Raw genomic sequence first — 20,209 nt, 5'->3', positions numbered from 1 at the left:
ATTTTTAAAAACATAAGCTCATCCCGATGTTACACTCATCGAGACCTTTCATTTGAGTACCCACATCAATTTTTCATATATTTTATGTATTTATATATTTCAAAATATCATATATATATATATATACAAAATATATAAAAAATGCCATGTGGGTACTTAAATAAAAGGTCTCGATGAGTGTAACATCTGGATAAGCTTATATCTTCAAAAATGTCAATAATTAAGAAATGGCCTTGCATCTTGTGAACTATTGACATTTTTAAAGATATAAGCTCACTCTGATATCACACTCATCGAGACCTTTCATTTGAGTACCCACAAGCCATTTTTCATATATTTTATATATTTATATATTTCCAAATACCATATATATAAAATATATAAAAAATGCCATGTGGGTACTCAAATGAAAGCTCTCGATGAGTCTAACATCGAAATGAGTTTATATTGTTTCTTTACGTGCATCTTTTACATTTTCGTCTGAAAAAAAAAAGAAATTTATAAAAAATATGAACATTTTAGTACGCGAAAAAATTTTTAATTCATATGCTTTTTTAATCATTGGTCTGTCCAAGATGATGAAAATTTGAAGTTACTACCATCGAAAATGTTGACTTTTAAAAAAATTTTTTTTTTTACAAATTTTCTCCGAACAATTTTGAAGACTATTTTTCGAAATATTGAAAAATCCTGATTTTTTTTTATACGCCCTTTTGGCTTTAGACCGACAATGTCCTAAAGCCAAAAGGGCGTATATCTTGATACGCCCTTTTGGCGTTAGTACGTCAAAAATTTTTTTTCTGCAGATCTTTACATTTCGAGCGATTCTAGAAAGAATGGCAAAAAAAAATTTTTTTATACGCCCTTTTGGCATAAAACCCTACCTAACTGCTGTAATACGCCCTTTTGGCATTAGGCACGCGATATGGTCCCAAGGAGTTAACTCCAGGATCTAGATATATAAATAAATAAATAAATAAAAAAAAAAAAAAGTCTCTAAACATATATTTTTAGATTTTGTTTTTAGGTTAATTATTCATACTATATAATAATGGTACAGATTAATTAATCATTCTAGTGATAATTATAATTATTTTTTTCAAAATGAAAAACAAATTAATTTAAAAATAATTCGGGAAACTATATTCCTTATATTTATTATTAAATTAAATTTATGATTTAATATCAAAATAATAAAATAAGTACTTCAATATTTTTCACTCCAAAAATTATTGATTAAAAATTTATTTCTTCTTTAAAATTAATTAATAAAAAAAAAATTGTCATTTACAAAATCAAATTTATTCAAACCAATTTCACAATCATAAAAAAAAAAAATCAATCTTTGGAAGTATTATTAAAAATTGTCCTAAATAAATTACATTAATTAATTATTAAATAATTTAATTATATTTTTTTTGTAAGTTATTTTTAAATAAAACAGGCAATAGTGATAGCAGCGCAAAAATAAATAATATAATAATACTAGTCCAAGACCAAGCGTCAGTGGAAGAGGTTAATTTATTAAGAGTTTGTCCAGCTTGAATAGCAACAAAGGATGGCGGAGCGACGCCCAAAAATGTCCCTACACAAAAAGGCACAATAGGGACACCCAAAACAGGACTAGCTAAATTAATGAACCAATTAGGCAACAGAGGAGTTATTCGCAAGAACAGCATGTAGCTTAGAAGATTGTCTTGATGCTGAGTGACAGTCTTGGACCATGCTTGTATTTTCGCTGGCCAGAAGTGCAACAATATTTTTCTTCCTAATAATGAAGATAATAAGTAGCAGAGCGACGCGCCAATTGCGCTGCACGTGCAGACTAAAACTAGGGCCAGAGAAAAAGGGAATAGAAAGCCGGATAAGATGGACAGGAATATCGAGCCGGGAATTGCGAAGGTCTGGAGAAAGATGTAGGTTATAAATAATCCGGCGAGGACTTCGATGTAGTAGAGCTCTTTGTATCTTTCTAGGAGTCCTCCTAAGTTTTTAGCCTCTTCTATGTTTAAGGGGAGCTTTAGGTGCTGCCGCTCATTTCTGGGAAAAAAAAAAGTTTTTTAGTTTTAGTAGACACATAATTAAGAAATGACCTTGTATCTTGTGAACTATTGACATTTTTAAAGATATAAGCTCATCCTGATGTTATACTCATCGAGAGCTTTCATTTGAGTACCCATATCAATTTTTCATATATTTTATATATTTATATATATGAAAATATGAAAAATATATTAAAATGCATGTGGGTACTTAAATGAAAGGTCTCGATGATTTTAACATCGAAATGAGCTTATATCTTTGAAAATGTCAATAATTAAGAAATGATCATGTATTTTGTGAACTATTGACATTTTTAAAGATATAATCACATCTTGATGTTAGACTCATAAAGACCTTTCATTAGAGTACCCACATCAGTTTTTCATATATTTATATATATTATATATATGAAAATATGAAAAATATATGAAAATGCATGTGGGTACTCAAATGAAAGGTCTTGATGAGTGTAACATCGGGATGAACTTATATCTTTAAAAATGTCAATAATTAAGAAATTACATTGCATTTTGTGAACTATTGATATTTTTAAAGATATAAGCTCATCTTGATGTTAGATTCATAAAGACCTTTAACTGGTAGTACCCATCAGTTTTTCATATACCGAGATCTGGGTTCGATTCCCAGTCTGGGCTGTCTGATTATTTTTCAACATCGGGAAAATATCCCCAAAAATAGGTCCCCAATAAGCCCCATCCGTTCTTTCCCAACTCCCTTAAAATTTGCTTTGATATGGCTCATAAAGACCTTTCATTAGAGTACCCACATCAATTGTTCATATATTTCATATATTTATATATATTGTATATATGAAAATATGAAAAATATATGAAAATGCATGTGGGTACTCAAATAAAAGGTCTCGATGAGTGTATTACGGAGATGAGCTTATATTTTTAAAAATGACAATAATTAAGAAATTACATTGTATTTTGTAAACTATTGACATTTTTAAAGACATAAGCTCATCCTGATGTTAGACTCATAAAGACCTTTCATTTGAGTACCCACATCAATTTTTCATATATTTACATATATTATGTATATGTATATATGAAAAATATATGAAAATGCATGTGGGTACTTAAATGAAAGGTCTCGATGAGTGTATTACGGAGATGAGCTTATAAACTATTGACATTTTTAAAGATATAAGCTCATCTTGATGTTACACTCATCATGAGCTTCCATTTGAGTACCCACATGCATATCTTAAATATTTTTCATGTATACGGGTGATTCTCTGTAGGGATGTTTTTTGCTGTCCCAGGCATTTTTTTATTAGAAAAATTGTTATTTTGTTACTAAAACAAATTTATTACGAAAGTAAAAAAACATTTTTATTTGGAGCATTGAAAACTAAAATGAAATAAATTTTGGTTTTTTTGCTATAAATTCGTAAACCACCGAAATAACAGTCCCCTGGGCTGTCCCATTCCCAAAATTAAAACTTTAACATTAAATTTTAAGTTATTCGTCCATAATATATAATTTGGTCGATAATGTTTATAAACTTGATTAGTTAACTAACAATCTTCTTCAATAAAAAGTACCGAAAATTAATTTGTTTCATTAAATTCATTAAACCAAAGTTTGTCCCAGGCATTTTAAGAACAGTCCCCTGCCAGAAGTTCAAAGCCAAAAAAAAAAATGCAGCATGTTATTTTACCTTTTGTAAGGTTTATAAGGACCTAACTAGCCTTGAGTTAATAACCATAGGACTGTTAGCGCTTTATCGGCATTTTATTTAGTGTCAATGCACCATTTGTGCTGGAAATATGTGTCTGGGCCACTTGAAAACTCAGTCCCCTGGCAACTATTTTTATTTATAATTTATTTATAAAATTCGATCTATAAGTCTTAATATTATTCCAATTAATATAAATATTGATTGAGAACTTGAAAAGTTGAATGCATTAAAATAGTTTGCTTGATTTTTCTCAATTTGATAAAAAAAAAAAACAGTCCTCTGGTAAACAGTCCCCTGTGATGTTATACGGCAAAATATACACAAATATCGAAAAAGCAAAAATTAAATCGGCTGTTTATTTATTATGATTAAGCTGATAGTTTTGTAGCCCTAGTTAATTTTTTTTCTAATAAAATCAAAAATAATTTGCTCGGACATTTTTGTACAGATTTAAGACGTTCTTACAGAGAATCACCCATACATATATATGATATATTTAAATATATGAAAAATTGATGTGGGTACTCAAATGAAAGGTCTCGATGATTCTAACATCGGGATGAGCTTATATCCTTGAAAATGTCAATAGTTCACGAGATACAAGGTCATTTCTTAATGATCTATCTAGTGATAGTTCTAATTTAATTAATAAAATAAAATACAAAAAATGTTTAAATATCATTTTTTTTTTAATTAATAAAAAAAAATTACTCACTCATTTAAATCCGGAAAATTAGTGTATACATATAACAATGCAGTAAATGAGGTTAAAAAAATCAACCCAACAGTTAAAATAGCGCGCCTAGTTGAGAATTCACCCTCCGGTCCAATAGAATCTGTAAAAAACGAAATCAATTAGTTTCAAATCACGTGTCGCTTCTGATTAGTCAATTCCATAAGAAATGACCGTTTATTTGTATAAGCGGCTCGTGATTGGCCCACGTGATTACACTATCTTAATTTATTCACGTCTGACAAATAAATGACAGAAAATTAATAACAAAAACTAATATTTAATAAAAAAAATTTCTTTCATTAGTTTTAACTTCTGTTTATTCATTTTTTTTCAATTAAACAATTTTTTTTAATATTTTAAGTTCAATGAAAAATTACTAAATATTTTATAGGTTAGGAAAGAAAAAAATTAAATTATATTTAATTTATTAACAGACTTACCTTGGTTGCTCTTATTTACAGCTTCACTAGTCATCTTTAATTAGTTTCTATTGGTTTTAATGAATTATTTTTTGAGTAATTGTTTGTGAGTGAACATTGAGATTAAGATGTGTAATAAATAAACTTTGACACCCTTTTATTTGTTATATTTGTAACCGTACCGTCGATATCAGTTTGAACTTTGGTGTATAGTTATTATCATTTTTGACAGGTGGCGCCACTGGTGTTGAGAAATTTCATTTAGGGTATGTAACAATTTATTTATTATTCTGAAATCAGCTATCTGATAATTTTTTTATTTTTAAAATATTGTTAAAAAAATTATGACATTAAAGTTAGTTGCCACTTAAAAAATTTTTAATTTTATTTAACAATTAAATTAACTAAAAAATTATTTAAAAGAAATTGCATTTTTTATTTTTAAAAATTTTTAAATGTCAATTTTTTTTCTAATTTATTTTTAATTTTATTTAACAATTAAATTAACTCTAAAAAATTATTTAAAAAAAATTGCATTATTCATTTTTAAAAATTTTTAAATGTCAATTATTTTTTTCAATTTATTTTTTATTTTATTTAACAATTAAATTAACTCTAAAAAATTATTCAAAAAAAATTGCATTTTTTATTTTTAAAAATTTTTAAATGTCAATTTTTTTTTCTAATTTATTTTTTATTTTATTCAATAAAAAAATTTGCTCAAAAAAATTATTTAAAAAAAATTGCATTTTTTATTTTTTAAAAATTTTTAAATGTCAATTTTTTTTCTAATTTATTTTTTATTTTATTTAACAATTAAATTAACTAAAAAATTGTTTAAAAAAATTGCATTTTTTATTTTTTAATATTTTTAAATGTCAATTTTTTTTTCTAATTTATTTTTTATTCTATTTAATAAAAAATTTTGTTCCAAAAAATTATTTAAAAAAAATTGCATTTTTTATTTTTAAAAATTTTTAAATGTAAATTTTTTTTCTAATTTATTTTTAATTTTATTTAACAATTAAATTAACTAAAAAATTATTTTAAAAAAATTGCATTTTTTATTTTTCAAAATTTTTAAATGTCAATTATTTTTTTCAATTTATTTTTTATTTTATTTAATAAAAAAATTTGTTCTAAAAAATTATTTTAAAAAAATTGCATTTTTTATTTTTTAATATTTTTAAATGTTAATTTTTTTTTCTAATTTATTTTTTATTTTATTTAATAAAAAAATTTGTTCAAGAAAATTATTTAAAAAAAATTGCATTTTTTATTTTTAAAAATTTTTAAATGTCAATTTTTTTTCTAATTTATTTTTAATTTTATTTAACAATTAAATTAACTCTAAAAAATTATTAAAAAAAAATTGCATTTCTACGTCAATTTTTTTTTTGCCATAATTTATTTGTTAAAAAAAGTTATAAAAATTATTAAATATCTGCTAAATTAATTTTCATATAAAAATTTGCACGTGGAGTTTTTTTTTGTTAATTTAATTTTTATAAAAATAATAACACTTAAGTTAGCAGTCACTTGATCATTTTTTTTATTTTATTCAACAAAAAAATAATACTAAAGTTAGCCGACGTTTTTAATTTTTTAATTATTAAATTAAAACAAAAAAAAATTTTTTAAAAATCGCCCACAGTTTTAAAAGTTTTTTACAAGTGAAAATTTTTTTTATTTTTTTGTAATCATTTTTTCAATAAAAAAAAATTCTAAAAATTTTTAAACGCCAGCTAACTTAATTTCCATCCAAAAAATTATTTATAAAAAATTGAATTTTTAGTTTATTAAAATTTCTACTTGTCAATTTTTTTTTCAATAATTTATTATTAATTATTTGTTAAAAAAATTATAAAATATCTGGTAAATTAATTTTCATAAAAAATCATTATGCACTAAAAATTTCTCAAAAAAATAAAATGATACTGAAGTTAAAAATTTTTATAGCAAATCAATTATATTAAAAAAATGCTTTTAAAAATTTTCACTTGTAATTTTGATTAATTTTCACTTGTGGAATTTTTTAATTAAATTTTTTTTATAATAGTTTAATTGCCATAAAATTCTAAAAAAATTTTTAATCTCCGTCAACTTCAGTGTCATAAAATAAAACATTAAAAAAAAAAAAAATAAATTTTTGCAAGTGAATGACCGAATAATTCTCATTAATATAAACTTCGTGTTAAAATAATTGTTCATAAAAGGAGAAAAAAATGTTTCTGTATCAATTGATGCTAATATAGAATACTTAAAGACAATTTAAAATTAGATAAATTAGAGTTTCTTGTTATTTCTCATACTTATAATTAAATGTGTTCAGAATCTCTTTTATTAACCTCGGTACACCCTTTAATTCAACTAATTATCTCATTTACTTTCTTTTTATCATTGAAAGTTTAAAAGTAAACAGTAAACATTTTAATGGAACTAAAAAAAAAAATATTGGTGGAAAAATAAATTTAATAAAAGGCTTAGATGGGTAAAAAAAATATTGACGATGAAAAATCCACAAACTAAACGACAGACTTACTCCAGATGCTACGATTTATACTTAGTCTGAAAATAGTTCAGGATTTCCTGTTTTAAAAATATAATATAAAGTCTTTCCTTTTATATCTACGGATATTTTTTTTTAATATTTAATTATTTTATTTTAAAGTTGCATTTTATTAAAAAAAAAAAAGAAAAATTAAATTTTTTAAATAATAAATATTTTTATTTTATTGAAAAATTTGTTACTTAATAAGCTTAATTAACTGTTAATAAATTATTTTTTAACATGGGATTTAATAAATATTTATTAACAGTTAATAAATTATTTATTAGATACGATTTATTAAATGCTAATAAATATTTGTTAACAGTTAACAAATATTTATTAAGGTTAATAAGTAATTTATTAAGTACAATTTATTAACTGTTAATAAATATTTATTTAGAATAAAAAGCAAAAATAGCAATTTTTTTTTGACTTTTTTTATAACTATAGCTGGAATTCATAATAATAATTAAATTCACTAAATAAATTAACCTTTTTAAGTTTTAAAAATATAAAAGATAATTATGAGCTGTGATAGAATTTGCTATTTTACAATTAACGTTATTATAATGCAATATAATTAATGCAAATAATTTATAAAGATGATTTTTGTTTATAAGCAATCTTTATATCATGTGACATTGCAAGCCAAACAAATTCACTCAACGAAATATTTATTAACTGTTAATAAATATTTAACTATTAATAAATACTTATTAACTATTAATAAATGTACATTCCTCCCAAATAAATATTTATTGAATGTTAAAAAATATTTATTAAAATTTAATAATTGTCTTTAAATAAATTAAATTATTAATAGTGAATAAATCTTTTTATCAATGTATTTATTGGTAAATTAAATACAAATCATAGTTAAATAATCATAAATTATTAAAAAAATTTTTTTTAATTTTCTAAAGGGGCATTCCATAGCGACTGGTAGGACATTTGACTCTGGAATTCCATCAATTATATACAATTATGTGACTGAAACTTATACTATAGTAAAATTTATCTTATAATATAGAAGAATAACTAATTAACAACATCCCTTTGTCAAAAACCTCCATTACTTTTTAAGTTTCTCGTAATTTTCATTTGACTGAGTGTGACTGGTGGGACTAAGAACAAATCCTTCTCTCTTACCAAAGGTATACTTAAAGTTCAATTTCAGTTCGACCACTAAACTTTTAAAAAATACTTCCCTCGAAAATACAAAATTAATTCTACAAACATTGAATATTATGAAGAATTAGACTGATTACCTACGTAGAAACAATTAATAGTATATTACACACCTAGGGAAGTAAAATAAGAAATGTCTCAGATCACATGTAATTGTTGGCCGAGGCGAAGCCGAGGTCAACAAACATGTGATCTGAGGCTTTCTTATTTACTTCCCGTGGAGTGTATACTATTTTTTTGCTCGACGAAGGCAGGAAGCGGCAACTTCGCTTAGCGCAGCGGGCCGAAAGTTGACGCTTTCTGCCCGTCGAGCAAAAAAAAAATTTGTTTTTATTGTGACTGGTGGGACAGGCATTTGTGACTGGTGGGACAAGTACTAAATGTCTACATCAAGTTGTTTATTAAAAAGACTTTTATATTATTTCAACCTTACAAACATTATTGTTTATATATTTAACTATAAATTATTTAGGATAATTAAAAAAAACTAATTAAAAAACACAAATAAAGGATTTAGCATGCTGACAACACGATCTTGATAAACTTAGGTGTTAATTAATAACGAACATAAACAAAATTTGTTCTTGAAACTATAATAATAAATATGTTAGTTAATAACAAACATTAAATGAATTTATTGTTAAAACTATTAAAACAACATTTGACCCGGATACAAGTTAGTACGGCTGAAAAGTTACTAGAAGAGAAAAATTGATTTTCTTATTGATTAAAAAAAATTTTCTTTACAAATTAGTAAAATATAAACTTTTAATAATAAATTAGGACTAAATAAAAAGAAATAAAAATTTAGTTATTATTAAAATATTGCTAATTTTTTTTTGAAATAAAATTTTTTTCTCAGCACACTTTGGGGTAAAATGGTCAGTTAAATAATTAAATCAATTAAAAATTTTATTATTATTTAAAGAAGAAATGTAATTTAATTATTTTTATTTTTGATAAAAAACTAATTAATTAAATTCAAATTTTTCTTCTCTAAATATTTATAAAATTTTTTATCTACTAAATTATTTAAACTTTAAAATTGAAAATTTATTAAAAAAATTAAATAGAAATTTTATTTAAATAAAAATTTTATTTAAAAAATAAAATAAAAATTTTAAATAAATTAATTTATTATAAAAAAATTGTTAATTTTTTTTTAAATTAATTTTTTTATCTACTAAATTATTTAAGCTGGCCATTTTATCCCAAAGTGTATTGAAAAAAAAAGTTTATTTAAAAAAGAATAAATTAAATAGAAATTATATTTAAAAAAAAAAATAAAATAAAAGTTTTAAATAAATTAATTTATGATTAAAAAAATTGTTAATAAATTTTTTATTAATAATTTAAACATAATAATTTTATAATTAAAAAAAAAAATATATTTTTTTATTAATAATAAAAAAAAAAAATTAAATATTAATATTTGTCTTCAATATAATATATATGTAATACATATATAAATCTTAAATTTATCTTCTTTATCTTCAATACATACATATATATACATAAAAAATATGTAAAAAATAATTTCTGTCTCGCTCAGTTACTACTATACAGCCGTTATACAGTCGTGTAGGCGGAAATTAGTAAGAACCCGTCGAACCACTAGTACATTCACTAGTCATTTGTGTGTAGTCTCACCAGCAGCTACTAAACCGCATCGCGCTAACGCGAGACACCACAGTTGAGAGTACTTAAATATTTATAATTTTTAACTTGTGCATTACACTAGCTGTACTCTCAATAAAATAATATATTCACTAACTATTTCAAATAAAATAATAATTCTTTTTTTTTATTATTTCTTCCTGAAGAAATTTTTATAAAACAATTAATGTTATTAAATAATTGTTTTAATTATATTTTTTAACCGGATTTGTAAGTGGATTAAGAAAAAATACTAGTGATTTCATTTCTTAAAATTATTGGGACCGCTCATATGGAATAAATGGAAATTCTCATGGATTTATCATCATGACGCTATCTCTTAAGGCATCGTAAGTTTTTTTTTTTCTAAAGAAAAAAAATTTCTTTTTTGTGAACGAATTTATAGTTGAAAATTTTAATTTATAGCGGAAGCAATTATATCCACATATTTGTAGATATAATAGAACCGGAAGTTAAACGTCATTAGAGAAAAAAAAATGGGTAAAATGGTCTTGAAGTTTCAAGTGTTATATATATTTTTTTTTAATAGTTAAAAATTATATTTCTTCTTTAAATAATTATAAAATTTTATTATTTAAATGACCATTTTGCCCCAAAGTGCATTAAAAAAAAAATTAAATTTCTTTAAAAAAAAAATAGCAATAAATAAAATTTTGCTTTATTAAATAATGATTTTTGTTAAATTGCACTGTACTTTTTTAAATATTAATATTTTTTAAGATATAAGCTCATTTTGATGTTATACTCATCAAGAGCTTTTATTTGAGTACCCACATGCATTTTTGATATATTTTTCATATATACATATATATAATATATATAAATATATATAAATATATGAAAAAATGATGTGGGTACTCAAATGAAAACTCTCGATGAGTGTAACATCGAGATGAGCTTATATCTTTGAAAATATCATTAGTTGACAAAATACAAGGTCATTTCTTAATTATTGACAATTTTAAAGATATAAACTCATTTCGATGTTATACTCATCGAGACCTTTCATTTGAGTACCTACATTAATTTTTTATATATTTTATATATATGGTATTTGTGAAATCTATAAATATATAAAATATATGAAAAATTGATGTGGGTACTCAAATGAAAGGTCTCTATGAGTATGATGACAGAGTGAGCTTATATCTTTAAAAATGTCAATAGTTGACAAGATATAAGGTCATTTCTTAACTATTAATATTTTTGAAGATATAAGTTCATCCTGATGTTATACTCATCGAGACCTTTCATTTGAGTACCTACATCAATTTTTCATATATTTTATATATTTATAGATTTCACAAATACCATATATATAAAATATATGAAAAATGCCATGTGGGTACTCAAATGAAAGGTCTCGATGAGTGTAATATCGGGATGAGCTTATATCTTTAAAAATGTCAATAGTTGACAAGATACAAGGTCATTTCTTAATTGTTGATATTTTTGAAGATATAAACTCATCCTGACGTTATACTCATTGAGACCTTTCATTTGAGTACCCACATGCATTTTGATATATTTTTCATATATTTATATATGTAATATATATAAATATATGAAAAATGTATGTGGGTACTCAAATGAAAGGTCTCGATGAGTGTAATATCAGGATGAGCTTATATCTTTAAAAATGTCAATAGTTGACAAGATACAAGGTCATTTCTTAATTGTTGATATTTTTGAAGATATAAACTCATCCTGACGTTATACTCATTGAGACCTTTCATTTGAGTACCCACATGCATTTTGATATATTTTTCATATATTTATATATGTAATATATATAAATATATGAAAAATGTATGTGGGTACTCAAATGAAAGGTCTCGATGAGTGTAATATCAGGATGAGCTTATATCTTTAAAAATGTCAATAGTTGACAAGATACAAGGTCATTTATTAATTATTGATATTTTTAAAGATATAAGCTCATCCCGATGTTACCCTTATCAAGAGCTTTCATTTGAGTACCCACATAACATTTTTTATATATTATATATATATGGTATTTGTGAAATATATAAATATATAAAATATATGAAAAATTTATGTGGGTACTCAAATAAAAGGTCTTGATGTGTGTAATGTCAAGATGAGCTTATATCTTTAAAAATGTCAATAATTCACAAGATACAAGGTAATTTCTTAATTATGTATCTAGAGATAGAGCACTTTTAAATGCAGCCTAAATACTTGTCATTATAAATTAACTATCAGTGAAAATGATATAAAATCTTGAAAAGGCACAAATTCAATTCAAGACCTTTGTGATGACACTAAAAATCACTAAAAAAAAAAGAAAACAGATTTTATTATTTGACTATCCTGGACACAAAATTTTTCTTATTCTCTTAATAATATAAATTTAGCAATATTGCTAATAATAAAATTAATTGATTGAAAATTTTAAATAATTTCAATTATTAGCTGAAGTAATAAAAATTTTTTTGTTAATTCGAAAAAAACAATCTTTATATTTTTAGTTAAAAAAATAATTTTTTATTTCAGTATAAATAATAAAAAATATAAAAAAAATTTTAGGTGATGCCAAAAGAAATAAACTGGAAGCTAGTGGTGGTCTGCCTGTTAAGTCTCCTGAATAAATCGGAGTCACTAGATAAAGTTCCAGCAGGATGTAGATCTGGCTACGAATTTTGGTCTATAAAAAAAGGAACGTGTATTGAATGTACAAAATGTGCACCCGAATTCACAATAAGCCCTTGTGCCATTTATAAAGATGCCATTTGTGGTCCACTTTCCGCTCTTGAATTAGACTGGTCATTTCTTAATCATAATACCAACAAAAATATCAATAATATTGATATTATTAATAATATTAATAATAATAATAATAATGATACTGTTAGTAATAGTGACGATATGAAAGCATCTGAATTGCTCTGGCAATTTTCACAACCGGAAAATAACCCAGAAGCTTTAACACAAATGGATAATAGTCAAATTGAGAGTCACAGTAGGAGTAATTATAACAATCAAGTTATTGATAAACAGTTATTGGTGAATATTTTATTACAAATATTTTTTAACAAGTTTGCTAGTACCATAAAATTATTTAAATTTTTTAAATTAATTATTAATTAATTTAATTATTTAAAAATTTATTTTCAAATTTTGATAGAAGACATTATTTTATTTTATATTCTTCTTAAATTTAGCAAAAAAAATTAAAAAAAAAAAAGTATTTCCGAGACGGCCGCTAGGTGGCGAAATGTCCCAAAAGATTTTCGCTTGTAGAACGTTAGTTGGAGTATTATTAAGTACTATTTAGAATTTAAGTTCTTTTATTTTATATTTTTCGTAACTTTAGCAAAAAAAAAAAAATAAAATAAATAGTTCTGCAACAGTCGCTAGGTGGCGAAATGGCCTAAAAATTTTCCAATTGTACAGCGCTAGTTTAAATGTTATTAATTGCCATTTAAAATTTATATTCTTTTCTTTCTTTTTACACTAGAATTTAAATTTGCGCGCGCCTGAATATAGAGTTTGCATATATTTTCATACTTATGATATATTTGACCAATCACGTTACGAATAGTTTGCAATACATATTTTTCATCTTAATTTTATTACAGGAATTCAAAACTTAATATTCTTTTCTTCTTCCATTTCATATTTTTCTTAATTTTAGCAAAAAAAAAAATAAAAAATTAGTTCCGTGGCGGCCGCTAGGTGGCGAAATGTTCCAAAAAATTTTCGATTGTAGAGAATTAATTTTAGTATTATTAACTACCAATTAAAATTTATATTTATTTTTTTTCTTTCTTTTGATATTTTACATATTTATTGAATTTAATTGAACGATAAATTATTAAAAATTGATTTTTAAATAATTAATTAGTTAAATAAAATTTTTCTTTGAAGTTTTATTTTTAATTATTGTCTATTTTATTTTCATGATAAAAAACTTAAATACTTTGGTATCAGTGTACTTAATAGAGTGCTTAATAAAAAAAAAAAAAAAATAAAAATTATTAAATTTATTTTCAGGTGTCAGAAGTAAATGATACTATTAAATTAACTAAAAATAATTATGAAAGTATTAATGTGGCATGGGATTGGCAGACAAGTGCTCTAGTATTAGCTGTTTGTGCTTGTATTATTTTCTTTATTGTTGCTGGATGTTCGGCAATTATTTACGTTAGACAATGGAGACGAATGAAACGTAACTTTGAACCAGGTATTTAAATAATTTATTTTCTTTATTATTTACTAATTTATCAACAGAAAAAATCATTTTTTTTCAGTGTAAATATTTTAATTTAAAAAAAAAAATCAATTTATTTAGAAAAAATTGATTTTTTTAGTAAAAATAAAATTATTTAGAAAAAAAAATATTAATTAAAAAAAAATCAATTTGTTAGAAAAAATTGATTACTTTAGCAAAAGTGGCATTCCATAGTGGACATTTGACTTTGGAATTCCATCAATTATAAGCTATGTGACTGAAACTTATACTACAGTAAAATTTATATTATAATATCGAAGAATAACTAATTAACAACATCCCTTTGTCAAAAACCTCCATTACTTTTTAAGTTTCTCGTAATTTTCATTTGACTGAGTGTGATTGGTGGGACTAAGAACAAATCCTTCTCTCTTACCAAAGGTATACTTAAAGTTCAATTTCAGTTCGACCACTAAACTTTTAAAAAATACTTCCCTCGAAAATACAAAATTAATCCTACAAACATTGAATATTATGAAGAATTAGACTGATTACCGACGTAGAAACAATTAAAAAAATTTGTTTTTATTGTGACTGGTGGGACAGGCATTTGTGACTGGTGGGACAAGTACTAAATGTCTACATCAAGTTGTTTATTAAAAAGACTTTTATATTATTTCAACCTTACAAACATTATTGTTTATATATTTAACTATAAATTATTTAGGATAATTAAAAAAAAACTAATTAAAAAAGACAAATAAAGGATTTAGTATGCTGACAACACGATCTTGATAAACTTAGGTGTTAATTAATAACGAACATAAACAAAATTTGTTCTTGAAACTATAATAATAAATATGTTAGTTAATAACAAACATTAAATGAATTTGTTGTTAAAACTATTAAAACAACATTTGACCCGGATACAAGTTAGTACGGCTGAAAAGTTACTAGGAGAGAAAAATTAATTTTCTTATTGATTAAAAAAAATTTTCTTTACAAATTAGTAAAATATAAACTTTTAATAATAAATTAGGACTAAATAAAAAGAAATAAAAATTTAGTTATTATTAAAATATTGCTAATTTTTTTTTTAAATAAAATTTTTTTCTCAGCACACTTTGGGGTAAAATGGTCAGTTAAATAATTAAATCAATTAAAAATTTTATTATTATTTAAAGAAGAAATGTAATTTAATTATTTTTATTTTTGATAAAAAACTAATTGATTAAATTCTAATTTTTCTTCTTTAAATATTTATAAAATTTTTTATCTACTAAATTATTTAAACTTTAAGAAAAAAAATTTTCTTTACAAATTAGTAAAATATACACGGAAAAAAGTAAACTGTAATAAATAACAGTCGATTTATAATAAGTAATGATCAACTACTAAAAATTACCATTTCAAACAGTAAAATCGTGATTTTACTATTCACTTTATAATATTTACCATTTAAACGTTACAATTTACTCTTTACATGGAACAAAATACTATTTCAAACAGTAATATTCGCTATGTCAATGTCTAAAATGTTAAAGTATAATAATTAAGAATTCAGACTTTGATATTTATCATTTCGTACCTAAAAAATGATCTTATGATATGTAAAAAGTATAAAATAAAGTTAGTAAATTTTTAATACAAGCAACGTCAATATTTACAAAGTAAAATGGTAAATTTTAAACGCAACGCTAAAAATCAAACTGTAATTATTGACTTGCTTGAACTGGTAAAATGTATATTTTAAAAGTGTAATTTTTACTGTTTGAAATGTTAAATTCTCCCAGAGTGAGACCCCCTTCTCTTTCATCTGAGTTCCCCTTCTCCTCATAATATGGACTATATATTGAAATAGCAATTTTTACTGTTTAAAACTGTAATTTTTTAAGATAAAAGAGTCGTTATTTACTATAGTGACAGCTACTAATCACTTATTTTGGATATTAAATTATAAATTGTGGCTTTTATACTTTCTACATTAAGTTCTGTAATATTTATATTTTTGCCACCCCGATGTCCGCTTTACTGTTTGAAACTATAAAAATTAACCGGAATCCGAGTGAATATTACAGTTTATTTTTTTCCGTGTAGACTTTTAATAATATAATAGGATTAAATTCGAATGAATTAAAGAAATTTTAAAATTTTAGTCATTTTCCCATTTCGCTTGGAATGCCCCTTTAGCAAAAATCAAATATTTGAGAAAAAATTTATTTTTTTTTTGTCAAAAATCAAATTTTTTAGAAAAAAAAATCATTAATTAAAAAAAATCAATTTTTTTTTATTTATTTTAAATATTAATTATATAACCAGGTAAAAAAAATCAATTTTTTTAGAAAAAAAAATCAGCTTTTTTAGAAAAAATTTATTTTTCTAGCAAAAATGTAATTTTTTAGAAAAATTTGAATTTTTTAGCAAAAAAAAATCATTAATTAAAAAAAATTGATTATTTTTATTTATTTTAAATATTAATTATATAACCAGGTATAAAAAGTCAATTTTTTTAGAAAAAAAAAAATAAATTTTTTTTTTTTTTTAATTTACATATTAATTATTCAACCAGGTAAAAAAATAAAAAATACAATCAAATCACGTCGATCAATTGAAAGCGATAAATCGTTAAAAATTCGGGAATGTAATCACGAACAAAATTTCATCGTAAATTGCGTGTATAAATGCGACGTGATACTTTTAGCTCATTATATTATTTTTAACTAGTAACGCTTGATATTAACTTACTATGCCCTCCATAATGAAGAAAATATTTGTCATTAATTATTTTATTTTCTATCTAATTTAAATAAATAATTGCGTAACTTATTTTTAATATACCTCTAATGAATAATTAAATATAAATATAAATTTTCATTAGTATTCACCACGGCATTTAAATACTAAAAATATAGAACGTAATAAATAGCAACTATTTGAATTATAAATTTATTTATTTATTTTTTTTTTTTTTTTTCAGCTGGATTAGAAGAAATATCAGCAAGGTTAAATTTAATGGTTAAGGCTGAATTAGCGGAATTAAATTCCGGTGCACCTATGAGTCCTGGTGATCCTGAAATACGCTGTTATTACCTTGAAAAATTATTGGGTAAATATTATTATTATTATTTTATTATATTTTATTATGTTTTAAATTAATATTAATAGATTATAGAAAAATAATGCTGTGGAATGAATATATAAAAATTTATAAGGCCGAATAAACAGTGTAGTTGTGTTGAATGAAACTTTAAGCGTTGAGAAAGAAGTAGAAGAAGAAAAATAAACGGTTACGCTTGATTCGTGATTTGAATTAATTGCAAATTGCGCCTAACTCGTAGTAATACCAACTAACTTATAGAATTTTTTTTACTTCCTTTTGTAGTGTAGATAGGAGCAGAAGCGAGGTGAAATAGGACATTATTTTTCGGAATTTAGAAATATATTTTGAATTTTGATTTTATGATTTTTTGATTTAAATTTGTAAAAAAAATGAAAATTGCACTGTACTTTCTTAACTATTGACATTTTTGAAGATATAAGCTCATTTTGATGTTATACTCATCAAGAGCTTTCTTTTGAGTACCCACATGCATTTTTAGATATATTTATATATATATGATATATATAAATATATAAAATATATGAAAAATTGATGTGGGTACTCAAATGAAAGGTCTCGATGAGTGTAGATTCAAGATGGGCTTATATCTCTAAAAATGTCAATAGTTGACAAGATACAAGGTCATTTCTTAATTATTGACATTTTTTAAGATATAAGCTCATTTTGATGTTGTACTCATCGAGACCTTTCATTTGAGTACCCACATGAGATTTTTTATATATTTTATGTATTTGGTATTTGTGAAATATATAAATATGTAAAATATATGAAAAATTGATGTGAGTACTCAAATGAAAGGTCTCGATGAAGGTAACATCCAGATGAGCTTATATCGTTAAAAATGTTATCTGTGGACAAGGTACAGTGTCTTTTCTTAATTATTGATATTTTTGAAGATATAAACTCATTCTGATGTTGTACTCATTGAGACCTTTCATTCGAGTACCCACATGCATTTTCATATATATTCATGTATTTATATATATAATATATACATATAAATATATAAAATATATGAAAAATTGATGTGGGTACTAAAATGAAAGGTCTAGATGAGTATAATATCAAAATGAGCTTATATTTTTAAAAAAGTCAATAGTTGACAAGATACAATGCAATTTCTAAATTATTGACATTTTTGAAGATATAAGCTCATCCTGATGTTGTGCTCATCAAGACCTTTCATTTGAGTACCCACATGCATTTTTATATATATTTATATATTTATATATATGATATATATAATATATATAAATATATAAAATATATGAAAAATTGATATGGGTACTCAAATGGAAGGTCTCGATAAAAGTAACATCAGGATGAGCTTATATCGTTAAAAATATTATCAGTGGACAAAATACAGTGTCATTTCGTAATTATTGACATTTTTGAAGATATAAGCTCATTCTGATGTTGTACTCATCGAGACCTTTCATTTGAGTACCCACATGGCATTTTCTATATATTTCATATATATGGTATTTGTAAAATATATAAATATATAAAATATGTGAAAAATTGATATGGGTACTCAAATGAGAGGTCTCGATGAGGGTAATGTCAAGATGAGCTTATATCTTCAAAAATGTTAATGATTGACGAAATACAAAATCATTTCTTAATTATTGACATTTTTGAAGATATAAGCTCATTCTGATGTTCCACTCATCGAGACCTTCTATTCAAGTACCCACATGCATTTTCATATATATTTATATATTTATACATATATAATATATATAAATATACAAAATATATGAAAAATTGATGTGGGTACTCAAATGAAAGGTCTCGATGAGTATAACGTCAGGATGAGGTTATATCTTTAAAAATGTCATGAATTCACAAGATACAATGTAATCTCTTAATTAATGACATTCTTAAGATCTAAACTCATATCGATGTTACACCCATCGAGACCTTTGATTTGAGTAACCACATGCATTTTTATATATATTTTATATATATGATATTTCTGAAATATATAAATATATAAAATATATGAAAAATTGATGTGGGTACTCAAATGAAAGGTCTCGATGAGTATAATCTCGGGATGAGCTTATATCTTTAAAAAAGTTAATAGTTTACAAGATACAAGGTCATTTCTTAATTACGTATAAGAAATTTAATTAATAAAAAAATATAATTCCATTAAAAAAAAATTTTGATCATAAGCATGACCGAATTATTGCAGACTAAAAACTTCCTGTAATATTAATATAAAAATAATGATAATTTTTTATTATCATAAATATTATAACAACTGACATGATAGATAATTGAGGTGTTAACATGTTAAATATAATCAACAGATCGGAAACGAGACACTCGAGTGGTAATACCAACCGGATGGCCGGAAATAGGGGGAAACCTTTACATAGAAGAGACTGCCGGAGAATCATCATCATTATCGCCAGCATCGCCGATAAATAAATCCAAACAATTGAAACAAATTCAGCGCAACATTCAAAATATTATTGCTCAGAAATCACAATTTAATTGTTAATAATTAATATAATTAAAATATATTATCGCGTTATTAAAAGCATTCGTCAAAAAAAA

At 23.5% G+C, this 20,209-nt stretch overlaps 2 protein-coding genes across 3 annotated transcripts in view; one reads left to right on the top strand and one right to left on the bottom strand.

Annotated features, from left to right (window-relative positions):
* Positions 1 to 20,197, top strand: part of LOC123270353 — a 32,555-nt gene extending 12,358 nt beyond the window's left edge. The window contains exons 1-5 of one of the 2 annotated variants that reach the window (XM_044736352.1): positions 10,168 to 10,654; positions 12,876 to 13,352; positions 14,343 to 14,532; positions 17,498 to 17,626; positions 19,960 to 20,197. In XM_044736352.1, the coding sequence (XP_044592287.1) occupies positions 12,879 to 13,352; positions 14,343 to 14,532; positions 17,498 to 17,626; positions 19,960 to 20,153 (987 nt within the window). In that variant the 5' untranslated portion in view covers positions 10,168 to 10,654; positions 12,876 to 12,878 and the 3' untranslated portion in view covers positions 20,154 to 20,197. Of the gene's footprint in view, positions 1 to 10,167; positions 10,655 to 12,875; positions 13,353 to 14,342; positions 14,533 to 17,497; positions 17,627 to 19,959 lie in introns of those variants that run through there. The other variant, XM_044736353.1, reaches the window with a different exon arrangement.
* On the bottom strand, positions 1,404 to 5,129 carry LOC123270354 (transmembrane protein 41 homolog). Its single transcript, XM_044736354.1, has 3 exons — positions 4,931 to 5,129; positions 4,470 to 4,590; positions 1,404 to 2,040 (listed from the first exon to the last, which is right to left on the bottom strand). Exons 1-3 carry the CDS (start codon positions 4,962 to 4,964, stop codon positions 1,404 to 1,406), a joined length of 792 nt encoding a protein of 263 aa, XP_044592289.1. The 5' UTR covers positions 4,965 to 5,129.
* Positions 20,198 to 20,209: the final 12 nt, after the last annotated feature.

The sequence above is a fragment of the Cotesia glomerata genome, linkage group LG8 (assembly GCF_020080835.1).
Source record: "Cotesia glomerata isolate CgM1 linkage group LG8, MPM_Cglom_v2.3, whole genome shotgun sequence".
In the NCBI taxonomy this organism is placed as follows: domain Eukaryota; kingdom Metazoa; phylum Arthropoda; class Insecta; order Hymenoptera; family Braconidae; genus Cotesia; species Cotesia glomerata.
This window is presented reverse-complemented; position numbering and strand designations above follow the sequence as displayed.

Excerpts from the sequence above, each read along its gene's own strand:
- LOC123270354 (XM_044736354.1), bottom strand. The coding sequence starts at position 4,964 with ATGACTAGTGAAGCTGTAAATAAGAGCAACCAAG. Across the intron at positions 4,591-4,930 it reads TGTAAATAAGAGCAACCAAG|ATTCTATTGGACCGGAGGGT; the intron begins GTAAGTCTGTTA and ends CGTTTTTTACAG. Across the intron at positions 2,041-4,469 it reads AATTTTCCGGATTTAAATGA|AAATGAGCGGCAGCACCTAA; the intron begins GTGAGTAATTTT and ends TTTTTTTCCCAG.